The 17,390-nt window shown below is 49.8% G+C and overlaps 1 protein-coding gene across 1 annotated transcript in view; it reads right to left on the minus strand.

The window, feature by feature from the left end:
* LOC118880647 (myosin-16-like) overlaps window positions 1–8,637 on the minus strand; it is a 53,774-nt gene extending 45,137 nt beyond the window's left edge. Inside the window, 7 exon segments of the mRNA XM_036824389.1 lie at window positions 213–276; window positions 1,232–1,324; window positions 2,047–2,143; window positions 2,477–2,504; window positions 3,106–3,262; window positions 5,901–6,044; window positions 8,428–8,637. Coding sequence (XP_036680284.1) covers window positions 213–276; window positions 1,232–1,324; window positions 2,047–2,143; window positions 2,477–2,504; window positions 3,106–3,262; window positions 5,901–6,044; window positions 8,428–8,637 — 793 coding nt within the window.
* Window positions 8,638–17,390: the final 8,753 nt, after the last annotated feature.

The following is a 17,390-nucleotide window of genomic DNA, read 5'->3' on the forward strand; positions in this document are numbered from 1 at the left end:
CTCCTGAGGGGGGGGAAGCCGGGGGCAGGGCCGGCCTCCTGGGTGTGGCAGGCTGTGTTCAGAAGGACCCCACACTTGAGTCCCTCTGCTGCTGTTTTGAAATTCTTAACGCTTTTTGAACAAGGAGCCCCGCGCTTTCATTGTGCGCTGCACCCCACGCGTTGTGTAGCTGGTCCCGGCCCCAAGAACCCTCCCAAAGCGGCCTGACTCACAGCTCTCGATGTCAGCTCCGGCCAGCTTGCCTGTAGTTCCGAAGTGGATCCGGATGAACTTGCCCTGAGCAGGGAGGAGAGGGGAGGGTCGTGAGGGGGGACGTGTGCAGCTCTAGACCAACTTGCGACCCGGGTTTGGCCGCCCCGCCCCCCGAATTCTAAGGGCACCGCAGGAAGGTAACTGGGCCAGAGGCGGCTGTATGTGGAGTTGTGGGTTTCCCACTCGGATGGGCAGAGAAGGAGGGTCTTGGAGCTAAATCTAGGGTCTGGGGGTAGCCTGCAGCTTTGGGACCTTGTGGGGCAGACGAGTGCCCCACAGGAGGGGCTGGGGCCCTTTGGAATTCGGCTTTGAGGCAGGAGTGGTGGGAATTTGGCCAGCCACATATAGGGGGCGCTGTACCACGTCTCCTTATGGAGAGACACCACGTCCCTCTCCCTGACCTTTGGCAGAACCAAGGACAAACTCTCCTGGAAATAGGACTCTCTGTGTCTCCATCACCTTTTGCCCTCACCTCTACTCACCTGCCCCCACCTCCTCCCCGCCCAGCCCTGTTTCCCCAGGCAGTGAGAGGCCCCAGCCGGAGATGGGGGTTCAGCAGGGAAAGGCAGGGCACTACAGAGCTCCTTCTATGACCCCAGCTCCCACCAGACCAGCTTCAGAATCCACCAGGGCCCCGGGGACAGCGCCTCTCCTACATCCGGCCAGCCGTGGTCCCCCTGGTTGGGGGCGGGACGTTGTCAGCTTCCAGCCACTGCAAATCTCTGGCTCTCCTGTTTTAATTTCTCAGCCCCTCCATCACTGTGTACCCACATCTCTTCATTCAGGCACCTGGATGTCAATACTGAACTGGGCTGTAGTTGATATAGACCCTGACGGATAAAAATCTCTGGGAAGGAGATGCCATGACTTGACTCATCCCATTGGTGAGTTTCAATCAGCCCTGATTTCCTTCCTTGGAATGGAGTGATAATGCCTGTCCTGCCACCCCCAGGGCCACCACTGCCGCTGTCACACTTACGAAACGGGAGGAATTGTTGTTTCTGGTGGTCTTGGCGTTCCCGAATGCCTCCAGCACAGGGTTTGCCTGGATGATTTGATCCTCCAGGGACCCCTGACCCAGAGAGAAACACAAGGTGGGGTGGCCTATCAGCTGCTGCCTGGGGACCCAGGGCTTTCAAAAGACAGTGGCGTATGTGCCAGGAACCCAGGAGGGGCACAGCCTTGGGGAGGCAGGGAGAGCAGGACTAGAGGGGACCTGGGAGGAGGGCCACCGCCTAAGTAAGGACTGTCCCCCTGCAGACCCTGACATTGGAGGACCCCTGCCAGATGAGAGGCTTTGACTCTTAGCTGCTGTTTCTTCCTTTTGCTCTTGGTGGAGAGATTCCTATGTGAACCTGAAAACCCTTCCCCGGGCATCCCTGGTCTTCCACCGAAGTCCTCCTTTCCTCTTTGTCAGCTTTTTACAGCTGCCCCTGGCCCAGCTAGTGCTCCCTGTGCTCTGGGGCTGCCAGGGCCTGCAGAAGCAGCTTAACCAGGAGCTGGCATTCCCCTTTCTACCCTGCTAAGCACAAGGGGCTCTAGCATTGGCACTTCTGGGGGCAGACGTGGCCTGGGGTATCAGAGTCCATCCAGTGGGTCAGATCCGGGACTGCAGCCACCTTCTCCCTATGGGTCCCCACCCAAGTCGCTTCCCTCTAAGCCTCAGTCTCCTCATCTGTAAAGCGGCCCTAACCCAGAGAGCAGCTGTGAGGCTCACATGGGCTCTGCTGTGTGTACCCAAAGACAGGAGGGGGCTGGGGATGAGAGGCCCCGAGTGTGCCCAGTCGGCCCTACCTTCCCATCCGAGGACTGTTTGCCAGTTCCTCCGATGTTGGCAAAGTACTGGATGACCTTCTTTGTGTTCTCAGTCTTGCCTGCACCAGATTCTCCACTGCAGGTGGAAAACGGGAGCAGACAAGTGAAGGACAAAGAGGGGATTGGCCGCAGAGAAGCAAAGCGATGAAAGGTACGGGCTGGGCATCATCACATCGCACCCATCAGGGACAGACAGGGTGGGGCAGGAGGGGACTTGGGGACATGGAGGCCCCCCCCCCCCTCGGTTTAGCAGATGCAGCCTTAGTCGTCCCCGCTAAGCCCACTCGCCCTCTTCCTGCAAATTTCCATACAAAGTCCTGCCAATTAATTCTAAGAAGGCTTAATGACATGTGTTAAGACACAAACCTAATTATATGTCTATAGACTGAGAGGCAGGAGGGACACTTACGTGATTAGCATAGACTGATTTTCACGCTCTGTAGGGAGGGAACCGTCAACAGGAAGATGTAATTAGAAAACACTTAGAAACTCGACATTTGGCATCACCCTAACCACACCGTCTGCATCTCCCTGCATCCCACCCGGCTTGGAGCACGGCTGCAGTGGCCCGTGGACGCCGAAGACCTAGGATCCCGTGGGGTCTGAGGCTACACGCCTGCCTCTGCAGCCCACAGCCTTGCAGAAGGGGCCAAAAATTTACCAGCCACTCTGTTTCTATAAACACCGTCCCATGAAGCTGCCTAGTCGTAAGCAACATAAAGAGAAATAGTAATAAAAATCACGTTGTACTATATGGTGAAGATCGCACAGGGGATGGTTAAGGGTTGACTTGAGTTCTGGACATTATTTAGCTTGGCATCCCATGTTTTTGTGATGCTTAAATGAGATGGGGTGTGAGGTAGGGCAGGTACTTAGCAAGTGCACTCACCGAGCAATATTTAAAAAAATCTTCAACGGGTGATGAGGGGTCAGGGTTGGGATTGGGTAGCACATGGGTCTAATACATCTGGAGCCCCAATGGCAAAGGGACTTTTCTTGCCCTGCCATGACAGCCCCAGCGGACCCCATTGCACGCACCCATGAGCATGTCGTGGTAGGCGATGTCCGAAATGGAGAAGAGGTGGGGCGGCATCTCCGTACGCTTCTTGCCTTTGTACATGTTGGCCACGCGGGCCCCGTAGATGGGCAGCTACCGGTAGGGGTTGACTGTCACGCAGAACAAGCCTGAGTAGGTCTGGCGGGAGAGAAGGAAGATGGTTGGCTGGCCCTCCCTCCTGATGCCGTCTTCCCTCCAGATCCTGGCCCATCACAGAGCATCCTGGCTGGATCATCCTGTCAACCTAGAGAGGTACAGTGATGTTCTCTCTGGGGGAAAAAAATCTATGTCTGAGTCTTTATTCAGTAAACAAAACCAGCCTTCTCTTTAATATATATCTGTTTCATTTTCTTTTGGCTTAATTATCTGAATCCATAACATAGTCATTTGTATGGATAAATACGCAGCAAAAGGTCCCCCAACTGCTCAGTGTCTGCCCCCTCCTCCCACAGGGAAGCTCCGTGTTGGTTTCTAATACCCCTTTCCACGGTTTTTGATGCACATATACAAACAAATCCAGAGACACGTTCACATCCCTTCACCTTGTTTTTAAAACAAGCAATAGTATTCTATGATACTGATTTATTTTTATTTTTTTAATTAAAAAGTTTTTTGAAGTATAGTTAATTTACAATGTTGTGTTAATTTCTGCTGTACAGCAAAGTGATTCAGTTATACATATATGTATATTCTTTTTCATATTCTTTTCCATTATGGTTTACCACAGGATATTGAATATAGTTCCCTGTGCTATACAGTAGGACCTTGTTGTTTATCCATCCTATGTATAATAATTTGCATCTGCTAATCCCAAACTCCCAATCCTTCCCTCCCCTACCCCTCTCCCCCTTGGCAACCACAAGTCTGTTCTCTTTGTGAATCTGTTTCTGTTTCATAGATATGTCCATTTGTGTCGTATTTTAGGTTCCACATATAAGTGATATATGATACTGTTTTATGTCTTGCTTTTTCCACTTACTCTACGGGGGAGATTTTCCATGAGGGTTCATGGAGTCCTTACTATGTGGACACAATCCAACTGGTGGACAACTGGGTTTGATCTACTCTTAAGAAGAGACAGACACCCCCTTCTCTTTTCTCCCCATGGCAATTTTTTAAGGAAATCATCCCAGTTTTTAAAAATCAGAGAAACCAATGAGGTAGTGAAAGAAATTATTTGAGGGCAGGAAATGGCCAAATCCATGGGTCCCAAACTTCTCCTGCTGGACACTAACATTGACCTCTGGTGCCCCCTCTTTTCACGTAAACTTTAAAACTTTGCATTTTGGTCCAAGTGGGGATACACGCGCCCCCCCCCACCCCAGTTTCTCCTTAGCAGAGCTGCAATATATTGCATTTTTAAAGGGAACCTTATTAAATAGAAAGTGATCCAAAGAAAGGGGAGCAAAGAGAAGAGGAAGAGAACCCACGTAAAGACTTGAGAGGATGAGTCACTGTGTCTTATCCTGGGACCCAGCCACTGAGTCACTCTTTCCCTCCAGCCCTGTCTGCAGGGTGGCGTGGGGCAGGTAGTGGACCAGAAGCTAGTTCTGTCCCTGTTTGGGTCAGAATGTAAAGGAGAGGTCCCCCGCCACCCTTGCAGGAGGGACACGAGAGGGCAGCAGTGGGGGCCTTGGAGCTGTCCTGCCTGCCCCAGTTTTTCAATCAGTGGTTCAACCGAGATGTTTGGATTTAAGAGGAGACTCCTGCCTTGGTCCCTCAGGCCACACTCCACAGAGCCTGCAGCCCCTTAGCCCAAAGACATGATGTGGCCACCCACAGGAGCAAGGGCTCAGCTGCAGGGGGGCCCTGAGTAAGCACCAGCCCTGAGCTTGGCCACTGAGCCCACACGGACATTCTCAGCCAAAGCTCCAGGCTCAGCCAGGGGCAGATGTGGCTCTTCCCAGGCTGAGGTTCAGTGATGCCCCACTAGCCTCCAGGCCCAGCAAATATCCCCAAGAACTTTCCAGAGATCCTCCAGCACTGCATGGGGCTGTGGTGCTGCTGAGAGTCTGAATCTGGAACTAAAGTAGTGTTGAGGAGGACAAGGGGAGGAAGCATGTGGCAGTTCTCTTGGCTGTCACCAAAACCCAGAGGAGGAAATCCCCAGCGGCCTCTGACCTTTAAGTCAGGCCCCAGCTCACTTAGTACTACCGGATAGCCTCTTTCCTTTTTAGTAAAGACATCTAGAGAGGCAAACACCAAAACTTCCTTATATCCCATTTTGAGTTTAGCCACCAGCACCTTCGGGAAGTCTTAGGATTTCCAAGATGGTCAGGGGGACTGATGGTAACCCGCTTTACTCATCCTAGCACAGGGCTCAGTGTTTGTTGAATGAATGAATGGTTGGATGGAATTGGCTAGAAGGAAGGGAGAAAGGAAGGATGGAGGAAGGAAGGAAAGGAGAGATGAATGGATGGACAGAGGGTGGATGGACGGACAGGGAAGGACGTCTACTGAGGCCACATGAAATCACTAGGGAGAAAATGATGTTTTGATTGGAGAGTTTGCAGGGGTGGGGTCAGGAGGAAGACTTCTGGATGACAGCCTCAGCAAAGGGTGTGTCAGCTGCCCATGGGGATCGTATCATCACTGAGATGCCAAAGCCTTGGGATAGAAATTCTAACACGTCAAAAACGTGGTCCCTCTGCCCTTGTCCCAGACATAAAGTGTATGGGTTGCTGGGGAGGGTAGAGTAGCTGCCCCCTCCCCATCAGGAGAGGGGCAGAAGATCTGCAGCCACCCCTTCCTCCCCACGCCCAGCCCCGGCACTCACATAGATCCTCATGCTGACGTAGCCTTGACGCAGGTTGTCCAGGACGCTGGCCTCGTTCAGGAAGGTCATGTCCGCCATGTCGCTGACTTGGTAGAATTTGGGTGGGTTCATTTGCTGGATGTCGTCCTTCTTCATGGTGAGCGTCTGGGGGGGTCAAGACACAGCAGCACATGCGTTAAGACATAGTACTGTCACAGCCACAGTGGCATCGGGCACAGGGTACCACCCACTCTCTGGTGTCCTGCAAAAAGCTGGAATCAGTGGGTCCACCTCCTGGTCCAGCCATGTCTCACTGACTTGGGATGGGGAAGAACTTCCAAGGCCATATGAGCCCTAACTGCCTCCCCTCTAAAGTAGGGATGACAGTGGCTTCCTTGGCTGGTTGCTGGGAGGACTATATATGAACTTAAGTGACATCAAGTAAAAAGACCCTGAAGTTCCTTCCCTACATTCAGAGCACCTCTGACCTGTGTTTCTCTTCCAGCCAAGTCCATTCTGGTAGCTGATCAGAACTTGCTCACTGATCCCAGGGACCCTTTTCAGAGATGTGACTCTTGGCTCTCTGCCTTGAGAATTAGTGGTGGTTTCTAAATAGCAATGAACTTTTCCATTAAAAATAAAAAGACATTCCCCTGCTCCCACCAAACCACCTTGAAGGATAAAATTGAAAGTAAGCAAGCAAACAAGACCAAAAAAAAAAAAAAAAGACAACAATGATGAGCAGTAGATATTTTAGGGTGAAAATAATATAGCATTAAGAGTTTGGAGCTCCTGTGCACAGCAGGCAGCTCTGCACCCCAGTTTTTCCTCTGTAAATGAAAACTCATGCCAGCTCTTAAATGGCAGCGTCTGGGTCCGAATCTCAAGACATGTGATCCAGAAAACAAATATCTTTCAGCTGCCTGAAGCCTGAGATGAGAGGCTTAAACACCTACTGGGATTTCTGGGACTTTTAATAATTTATGAGTCCAACAGGCAGATAATTTGAAATCTTGACAGTTCTGGAAAATCCACCCAGTAATGGTCACCACACCCCTAGTAAATCAGGCTAGGTTTCATTCAGAGCCCATTTCTGGTAGTTGCTGATCTCTGGTCCTCGCCCACAGGCAAACTCTTCTCTTACAGCCCCAGCAGAGAAATGGAAGCCTGTGCCTTTATCGCAGGAGCCAGACGAGTCGGTCTTTTCTGTCCCAAACCCGGCTGGATGGCCTGTCTACTGCAGATGCTCACAGAAGTTGTGTTGTCCTTAAACTGCACCCACACTGGGGCCTCTGGGGCTCCACTCTCATCATCCATCATTCATGGCAACACTGCAGTGCCCTGCCTTTCTGAAAAGGATGTTTCTCCTGAGAGGTAAGCTTGACTTTCATGTTCAAACCCACTTTACCACAGCTATAGCCTCATCTTTCTGTGGCCACTCCCCTCAAAGGGAGGGGAGGCACACAGTAAAGCTTAGATGTTGCAAGTTCTGATCGTGGAATGTCTCTGTTCTTTTATTTGTGAAATTAACCAAGGATAGACTTCACACCCCCCGGCTGCAGCCCAACCATGGAAGATGGGGTGGTGCTGTAGAGGGGTCACGGGCATTGGAGCCAGATACAGCAAGCTTTGAATCTGAGTTCATCACTTCCTGTCTTTGTGACTGTAGGCAAATTACCTAACATCTCTTTGATCCTCTGCAAAATAGGGTCCATACATCCTACTATATCAAGTTATTGAAAGGGTTAAGCAAAAGGTCTAGAGCCTCCCCAGGAGTCTGCCCCAGGGGAGGGGTTTCATGAACCAAAATTTCTATCCACTCTCTCAAGTCATGCCTTGTAGCTGAACACTGTGGACCAGCAGAGAGTGGTGTGCTAGTAAACCAGCTGCATGGGGAAAAAAATAAATAAATCCCTGATTTGTACCATTTGTCAATTCCACCATGGCTGACATCAGGCTGCCAAAGGTTTAACAACCAGTTGCAAAGCCCCCGAATGTTTAGCATTAGATCCTTACAAGCCAGGGCAAGCCAGCCCCAGCACACCCCCTCCATGCAGCAAGGGGCTTGGTGCCACCATCTGTAGCTCATGACGCTGGAGAGCTCACTCAGGTGGGCCAGGGTGTCCCGGGGCCCTGTCTCGCATTCCTCATGCCATCATGGGCACATAGCGCAACTCCTGATGGGTGGGATGCTCCTCTTATTCTTAGAAAATAGATTCCCCATGAAAGGTGTTTGGGGCTTTGTTTTCTGGATCACATGTCTTGATAAGTAACTCTCCTGATAATCTCTCTCACACATGCACTGTTTTAGAGCATACAAAGTACTTTCATGTCCTATCATGTTGGACTCTCTGTTGTAAGAGAGACAAAGCTCAGAGAGGGAAAGTGTCCTGCTCAGGGCCCCACAGCTTGAGTGTCATTGAGTCTGAACTTGAACCCAGCACAGGGGACTCGTAGGCATCTGCTCTTTTTGCCACCTTGCCTCTTGAGCCCGGGTGTCCACCACTCCTAAAGCTCAGTTTCATCCTGGGGATTATTTCCCGCCCACCTGGTTGGTGATCGTCTTCACGGTGACCTGGTCGCCCTGTTTGGACTGGATCTCCCCAGAAATGAAGCCCTCCTTCTCATCCTTGACCCAGCAAGACCTCTTGATGTCATAGGGCTTGTTCATGGCTTCGATTCTCTCCTTTTCGGAAGGTGTCAGGAAGGGCATTGGGTCCACATCGTCCCCACATTCGCCTCTGGATCCACTGGGCATCGTGGCTTGGCTGAGGGAGGAGCAAGAAGGAACCATGGGTGGGAACCAGGACTTCCCTGGGTGCTAGAGGGGAAAGAGAGGATAGTTTGTCAAGACTGTTGTATGGCCTGGGGCAAATGCCTGGGAGAGACATGGGGCTGCTTCTCTCATGTCACTTTGAATGTCTTGCTGCTATTAGATCTTAGTAACCAAGAATAAGAGAGAAGCTGATAACTCCTCAGAGTTATGTACCCCTAGCCACCACAAAGCACTTCTGCATCTGTGGTCCCATATGCCCCTCACACTAAGGCTGTGAGGTAGGGATCAGGGAGTCCATTTTATGGAGGGGAAGACTAAGGCCAAGAGAGGTTAAAGCATGCACTTTTAACCATGAACTAGGACGAGAAAAGGATTACCACTTGGTTTTCATTTTCCCTTAAGGTCTGAGCGGAGGCCACAAGCCACCGTAGTACCAGCACTGCTGTGGCTTGTCCCCAACAGAAATCACAGCTATTCTCCTTTCATTACAGCAGGCATCTCCAAATATGACTTACCCTCGTCTCAACTTTGAAGTGATGGTCTCATGAGACCCTCGGTTAGAAGTTATTTAAATCTATTAACAAAAAAGTACACTTTTAATTGCTATATCACAAACTGATTTTGTAATATTTTGATAACTGGATTTTAATACCACTGGTTTCCTTTGTGACCCTACGTAGTTTATTTTATGCATTTAAAAACTCTAATCTGAGCAGAGGTCCACAGGCTTTACCAGATGCTAAGCGAGCCCCTGGTACAGAATAATTGCCCCCGGTTCAATGGTTACCTCTCTTAAGATGGGGCCAGCCTGGGGTCAAGGCTGGACCTCTTGGTTTCCAAATGCAGATGAACCAGGAAGGAGGAGGACTGGGGACTTTCAGTAGCAAAGAGAGAAGTCAGGGGCATCGCAGTTTGTCTTGGGGGTGAAGGAACGTCTTGGAGGTTTGGGGAGGATGTGGTTCGGAGCCCCATTGTCAGCAGTGCTGTTCTCAAGCCAAGGGTACAGCCTCCACCTTTAAGTAACCCAGCTGGGGATGGAGCGTCTCACGACCGTGCCCCCAGACACCTGCTACACCAAGGTATCCTTGGGGGAGCTCCAGCGTTTCCTGCCAGGGGTCCTGGTGTTTCCAAAAGAGGCTGAGCCAGGACAGGCAAGCGATGGAGGCAAAGCCAGACACTTTCTCCTCTTCTCATCTCGCTGTGGGGTCCAGCTTAGAGTTCTGATTGGAGCCTGGGTTCCCCAACCCCAAAGCTGGTCCATTTTGCAGAAAATAAGAATGAGATAAGGGGTATGGGTGGGGTGGGTGGGGGTAGGGGTCCTGTGCCTTCGTGGGCCACTGACCTCTTTGTCCATCTGGTGATGTCTGTGGTCTCACTGGACAAAATTTTAAATTCAGGTAATAAACTGTATAAGATCACCAAGGTAACAAATGACATTGAAATGTAATTAACACAGTACTAAACATGCATGATACAGCACTACGTGTGCTTCCTAACGGCAGGTCTAATAACCACTTTAGTTTTGAAGCAACCGTGAGAATTAACAATCTTTTGACGTCTCTGCAACAATTGTAATGTGATATGAAAATATCGGTGACTTCCGTTGCTGACAAAGTCACAGGTATTGCTAATACGACTGTGTTAAAAAGGGGAGGAAATGATACATTTCAGTTAAGGGTAGTGAACATCACGATGCAATTGTTTTCCCCCTGGAGACCCCCCAGCCCAGGGTAGGAACCCTGCCTGATCCCTCCTGAGTCCCGTCTCTGGGGAGCACGGGGCTGGGAGCCTTGGTTTCTGCTGGTAGCTTTGGACAGTACTTGTCCAGCATCCAGGGGACCGGGCTCTCACTCAGCTCTGCCACAAGTCACTGTGGGCAGCTCAGTGGCCTCGTTGTCCCCCACCCCCTTTCTGGAAGATACGACTGCGCGACATAAACTTCCTTTTGCCATTTGTTGTCCCTGACGACACCAAAGCATTGCCTTTTTGTGGTCTCATTTTCGTGGTTCTGTTTGACATAGATGGAAGTCACCAGGGACATGAGACCAAAATCCACATGAAAAGAAAATGCGAGTATCAGCAAGGTCAGATTTTTAAAAATGCATTAGGCTTGTCATTAAAACAGAACAACTGCTCCTGTCTCAGCGCTGGGTTCCTTTTTAATTGTCCTAATGGGGGAGGAAGGGCCAGAAATTCTCCTTTGTTTATTCCAATTAAGCTGCTTGCTTTTTTTTTTTTTTTTTAATGGTGGTTTTGCCATGAACCACAGGCTAAGGTATGATGGCTGTTGCCCTGGCCTGGTGGCCTGGGGCACAGACCCCTGGGACCAGGCACTGCCTGAGGGCTGTGCAGGCCACTGACACTAGGTCCCACCCCTCTCAGTGGCCACCAGCCTCCTGCTCAATTGTGACCCCACCTTCCAGGGCCCCCTGCATCCAAACCACTCCTGCCCCCTCCCCTCGCCCCCAGACAACTGCTTTTCCAGGCATCTTTGATAACCAAGACCCATTTTTCAAAATCATGAACCACAAAACAGAAAAAATTCAGCTTGTGGAATGCAAAAGCTAAAAGGGTCCTCAGCGGGGAGAGATGCATTACAGAGTGTGGGAAGGGGGTGGTGGGGATTGAACCCAGCGTGACTCCAGCATCCCCTCAATCCCCTGGGGGGAGGCGGGTGGTGCAATGAAGTGGGGTTGATCTGGGTTCAAATCCTGTCTCGCTGTGGAACGAGGCAGCTCTCTCCTGCCCCATAGATCCAGATCCCTTGGAGCATTGAATGATGTGCCCACTCTGCAGCCCCTCAAGAAATGCCCACCCCCTAGTGCCCCTTGCAAATCTCTCATCATTACATCTCTTTTCCTCTGGAGGCTTCTCCACGGCACCCCCTCCCCGTTTCCCATCTCCCCCAGCATCCTCTATGGTACCCACCTGAGACCACACTGGAAGAGACTGGGTGCCCAGCAGAGGCTGGCCATTCCCTTTTATACCTGCCCAACAGGTCTGAGCCAGCAAAACTTAAAAAAGAAAAGAACCTCCCAGGTCTCCAGTGGCTCAGCTGGCCTCACCTTCCAGGGCTTGACTGAACACTCCCGGGTCCCTTAGGGGGGATCAGTGAATGCCCTGATTCTAGGACATTTGCTTTCCTCCTATTGCCCTTGTGGGGAAACTGGTGACCTCAGCCCAGGGGTGCAGACTGTGGGCAGAAATAGAACAGCTGGCTAATGAGTTTTCCTCTTAAAGCTGTAACTGCACCATGGAGGGGGCTGATAATCAAGGAGTAAGGCCCCGGGTGGGCTCATCCGAAGCCTTGGGCATGGATGAGCCTGGATAACAATTGGTTGATGACTTTGTCCCTTTCACAAACTCAGGACAGAAATACGAACTTGGACTTCCCTCCCTTGATGATGGCCGTGGGCCCCCTCCAACCCACCATGGCACCTTGGTGTGGTGCCAGAGCCCATGGGGCACCTTGGTGTGGTGGCAGCTTTGAGTTCTAAAGCCTTACCTCTAATTCTTCTGTGGTTTTCCATGCATTTCATGGCCTTGAGCAAGTCCCTGTCCTCTCTGGGCTTGTCTTTCCCATCTATAAAATGGGATAGATGGATTCTAAGAGTCCTTTGTGCCCTTCTCAAGCTTGGAGATGGCCTCTGGGTCTGGAGGGAGAAACTGCCTGGGGGACTTTCTTCCTGGCTTCTGCCATCACCCCATCTCCACCCCCAGGTCCCTAATTCACTATTTTTTTAATTGATAAAAAAGTAACATAAAATTAACCATTTTAAGTGAATAACTCAGTGGCATTTAGTATATTCACAATGTCATGCAACTGCCTACCACCTCTATCTAGTTCCAAAACATTTTCATCAGCTCAAAAGGAAACCTACAACCCATTAAACAGTTTCTCCCCCAGTCCTTGGCAATCACCAATCTGCTCTCTGTCTTTATAGTTTTACCTCTTCTAGGGATTTCATATGAATAGAATCATACAATGTATGACCTTTTGTGCCTGACTTCTTTCATTTAGCACGGTTTCAAAGTTCATCCACATTGTAACATGTATCAGCACTTCATTGCTTTTTATGGCCGAATGATCTTCCTTTGCATGGATGGACCATAGTTTCTTTATCCATTCATCCATTGATGGCCATTTGGGTTGTTCCCACCTTTTGACTATTGTGAATCGTGCTTCTGTGAACATACATGTGCATATATTTGTTTTCAATTCTTTTGGGTATTTACCTAGGAATGGAATTGCTGGGCCATTTGGTAATTCTCTGTTTAGTTCTTTGAGGAATCACCAAACTGTTTCCACAGTGGCTGAATCATTTCACATTCTCACCAGCAATTCACAAGTGTTCAAATTTTTCCATATCCTCACCAACACTTGTTATTTTCCTTTTTTAAAAAAAACTGTGGGCGTCCTAGTGGGTGGGAAGTGGTATCTCATTATGGTTTTTATTTAGATTCCCCTGATGACTGATGATGTTGAGCATCTTTTCATGTGCTTGGTGGTGATTTGCATATCTTTGGAAAAATGTCAAGTCCTTTGCCCATTTTTAAATTGGGTTGTTTGTCTTTCTGTTCTTGAGCTGTAAGAGTTCTTTATATATTTTACATACTGGGCTCTTATCAAATATGTGATTTGCAAATATTTTCTCCCATTCTGTGGGCTTTTTCAGTTTCTTGCTAAGTCCTTTAATGAACAAAAGTTAATTTTTTTTTAGTTTTATTTTTTTAATTTATTTTTTAAATTTTATTGAAGCATATTTGATTTATAATGTTGTGTTAATTTCTGCTGTCCAGCAAAGTGACTCAGTTATACATATATATATTCTTTTCCATTATGGTTTATCACAGCTTATTGAATACAGTTCACTGTGCTATACAATAGGACCTTGTTGTTAATCCATCCTGTATATACAAGTTTGCATCTGTTAATCCCAAACTCCCAATCCTTCCCTCCCCACCCCCCCCAAAAGTTAATTTTAATGAAGTCCAATTTATTTTTTATTTTGCCACCTGTGCTTTTGGTGTCATATGTAAGAAACCGCTGCCAAATTCAAAGTCATGAAGGTTTGCCCCTGTGTTTTCTTCTAAGAGTTGTACGGTTTTAGCTTTTATATTTAGGTTTGATGCCTCAATTCACTCTTAAAGGAAAAAGGAACCCATCTGAGTACAGAGCTGATTTCCCTTTTTGTCTCTCTGGGTTGGGGCCCGGGAAGCAGCTACTTTAAACCCAAAGAATCTTTTATTTAGTACATAGTAATGTTCTGCAGATGTTTTCTATTATCATCTGATCCCTACAGCATGTTATTGTATTCTGAAAACCGGAAGCTGGCAATGAAGAATCATATTGATGAGCAGTGATGACATTGACCTTTAGCAGCACCTGCTCTGCCAGAATACTTCACGCCTGAGGATGAACCTCACTTCTCCCATGTGGGACCTCAGTTTCCCCAAAGGTAAAATCAGATTTTGACGGAGCTGCCGCCAAGCATGGCTGTCCGCCATGCTGCCGAGGCACCACTCCCGCCCACCTGCTGCTCTCCAGAGTCGATCACCTGACGGGGCTGGTCTTCATCTCTTCAGCAGCAGGACTTTTAAAGGGCAGACCTTTGTGCAGAAGTCTGGTTTGTGCAGGATTAAAAGTGGAGCTTCTCTGGGTAGAGCATGGGAGGAGGCCTCCCCACCCCCACCCTCCCTGGGGCCTTTGAGGACAGCACCCAGACAGCCAGGAGAGGCAATGGGGGGAGCCCTCCCCTGGCAGTGGTGGCCTGGAGTCCATCCTTGGAATGCAGTGCCCCACCCAGAGCCCGGGGTCCTTCTGGCTTCTTCCCGTGATGATCTTGATGATCGTCATCTTCTGGCTAATGAGCAATGGGAGTGGGCAGTGAGAACCGGGACCTGGCCCTGCCGTGATTCTGGGAAGGGATGTTCCCCAACAGGAGGTTTTCAGCCCGGGCCCCAGCGGGAAGGAGCCCACTCCAGTGGGGTCACTGCCTAGAGTGTGATGAAGAGACTCTTGACTAATTGGGGCAAACTTACGGGAAACCAGTGGAGGATGGTGAGGTACCCTCCCTACCCCTAGAGAGGTGACCGCAAAGCCACCACACCCCAGATATGGCTGTAGGAAAGGCATGGCCCTTAGGGGCTGGCACAGCTACTGCGCAACCAGACCCAACAGCAGAGCGGGGACCTGGGGTGGCAACGGGGGGCAGAGGGGAAGGCCAGCCTCCTGGGACACGGAACAGGGTGGTGAAGGATGGCAAATAGATCTGGAGCAAATGTAGGACATCCAGCACCTGTCTCTTGGTTTGAGCTTCTCACGGGGGAGTTTTTAATGGTCAGCATTCCAGAAAGTTCCATCTCAGTAGTGTGCTTGGGGAAGGCCCTTGAAGTAACTGTCAGGTGACTGCTACCTCCCAAGAGTAGGTGAGCGCATGCATTGTTCTCTGCCTTTAAAAATACACTAAGAGGGACTTCCCTGGTGGTGCAGTGGTTAAGACTCTGCGCTCCCAATGCAAGGGGCCCTGGTTCGATCCCTGGTGAGCTAGATCCCACATGCATGCCACAATTAAGGGAGCCCACATGCCACAACTAAGGAGCCCACCTGCTGCAACTAAGACCCAGTGCAACCAAATAAATAAATATTTTTTAAAAGATACACTAAGGATCGCATTGGACTTGGAGTCATCTAGCCCTTAAAGATACCAGCAGGAAGTCTAGTGATGTCTTTCTATAGAAGGCAAGCTGACCTGAATCCCCTTGGGCGAAAAATTCCCTGGAGTCATGGGTTGGTGTTGGTTCAACCACGAAAACAAAGGGCTCCCTTGTCCATGAGCTCATTTTGATCCTTCCAACAACCCAGGCAGGTGCATAGGGCAGATGAGTAATGACCTACTTTTAGTAGATGAGAAAACAGAGGCTCAGAGTGGTGAAGCAATTTGCCAGAAGACACACAGCAAGTCAGTGTCTGAGAAATGACTTTGTTTTTCTTCCTAGCACTTAAATCACTCTCCAAACAATGCATTATAGATCTACTGGATGATTTGGGGGGTCTTGCCTCATAGAATATAAGCGTGGTGAGGGCAGGGGCTTGGTCTCTTTACCGGGAGGCACTAGAATGTGGTGGTCAAGAACTTGGACTCAGAAACCAGATTCTCTGGGTTTGCCCCTTATGAGCTCTCTGTGCCTCAGTTTTCTCGTCTTGAAAATGGGGATAACAGTGGTACCTACCAAATAGGCTTGTTATGAGAATTAAATGAGCTCATACAAGTGCCTGACATCTATTAGACGGTCAATAAATATTCGCTGAATGAATGAAAGCCCGAGCCGTGTATGGGAACAATGACACTAAGTGCAATACTCTTTTCGGGGGGTTGTCAAGATGGAAGTTGTTCTTGTCATCTACATCCAGAAACCCCTGGACTTAGCATACACGGAGGGCTGGGCCCTGCCCCCAAGCAGCCGGCTTAGGAAATAGGCCTGATAGTGCTTATGTGTCAGTCTCTCCCCCCATCCCCCTTCTTTCCTTTCCCCAGTCCCTTGAGCTCTGTGCCAGGTTCTTTGCTACCCCAGCAAAGACATACAGTTAACTAGACTCTTCCTCTGCCTCCGAGGAGTTTGCTCTGTTGATTCTGTGCCTCTGGTGGGGAAACACTGTGCTGAGCGCTGTAGCGGGAGAAGGACTGGGGAGGGCAGACGAGACTGGAAGATAAAGGCGGGAGAGTAGCGCCATGTTCCATCCTAATGCTTTTTTACAGCCTGAGGACCACACCCCCAACCCTGGCAGCGCCCCTGGAGGCCCCAGTGCCAGGACCAGGGCCCAGAACCTCGGGTGGAACACAGTTGTCACTCAGGGTAAGTCAAAGTAAATCGGAACCCCGTTCAGATCCGCAGGCAGGAAGCCAAAGCTGTAGATTCTCTGCTGTGTGCCAGGCCCTGGACAGGAGCCAGCTGCTCCTGGGACAGCGCCCCGCCTTCCTATGAAGCAAAGCGCCAGCTCTGGAAGGTCCACAGGGCGGGCTTTCCCAGCCTACGAGTGCCACTGCTGTTGGACATTCAGCAGTCACCCCCTCCACACATTTACTGTACACTCCAAAGGGCCTCCTGCTTATGAAGCTGGTCTGTCCATCCATGATGGTGGGGGTTCGTGGGTGGGTGTGGTCCTCTCTCCTTGTTTAAAAAGAGAAGTGTGCCCTTGTCCAATTGGATACAAAGTGTCGGCTTCTAGAACATTCTTAGAAGGCAGAGACCTCCCAACATGACTTTGAGTCTCCGTTTTGACCTTGGGTAAGTCTTTTAACCTCCATGAGCCTCCCAGTTCTTCACTATTAAATGGGAATAATAATAATAACAACAGGACTTCCCTGGTGGCGCAGTGGTTAAGAATCCGCCTGCCAATGCAGGGGACACGGGTTCGAGCCCTGGCCTGGGAAGATCCCACATGCCATGGAGCAACTAAGCCCGTGCGTCACAACTACTGAGCCTGCGCTCTAGAGCCCACAAGCCACAACTACTGAAGCCCACGGGCCTAGAGCCCGTGCTCTGCAACAAGAGAAGCCACTGCAATGAGAAGCCCACGCACTGCAATGAGAAGCCCACGCACTGCAACGAAGAGTAGCCCCTGCTCGCAGCAACTAGAGAAAGCCAGCATGCAGCAACGAAGACCCAACGCAGCCAAAAAAATAAAAATTTTTAAAATTAATAAAAAAAATTTATTATTATAAAAAATAATA

Source organism: Balaenoptera musculus, chromosome 15 (genome assembly GCF_009873245.2).
Source record: "Balaenoptera musculus isolate JJ_BM4_2016_0621 chromosome 15, mBalMus1.pri.v3, whole genome shotgun sequence".
Lineage (NCBI taxonomy): Eukaryota > Metazoa > Chordata > Mammalia > Artiodactyla > Balaenopteridae > Balaenoptera > Balaenoptera musculus.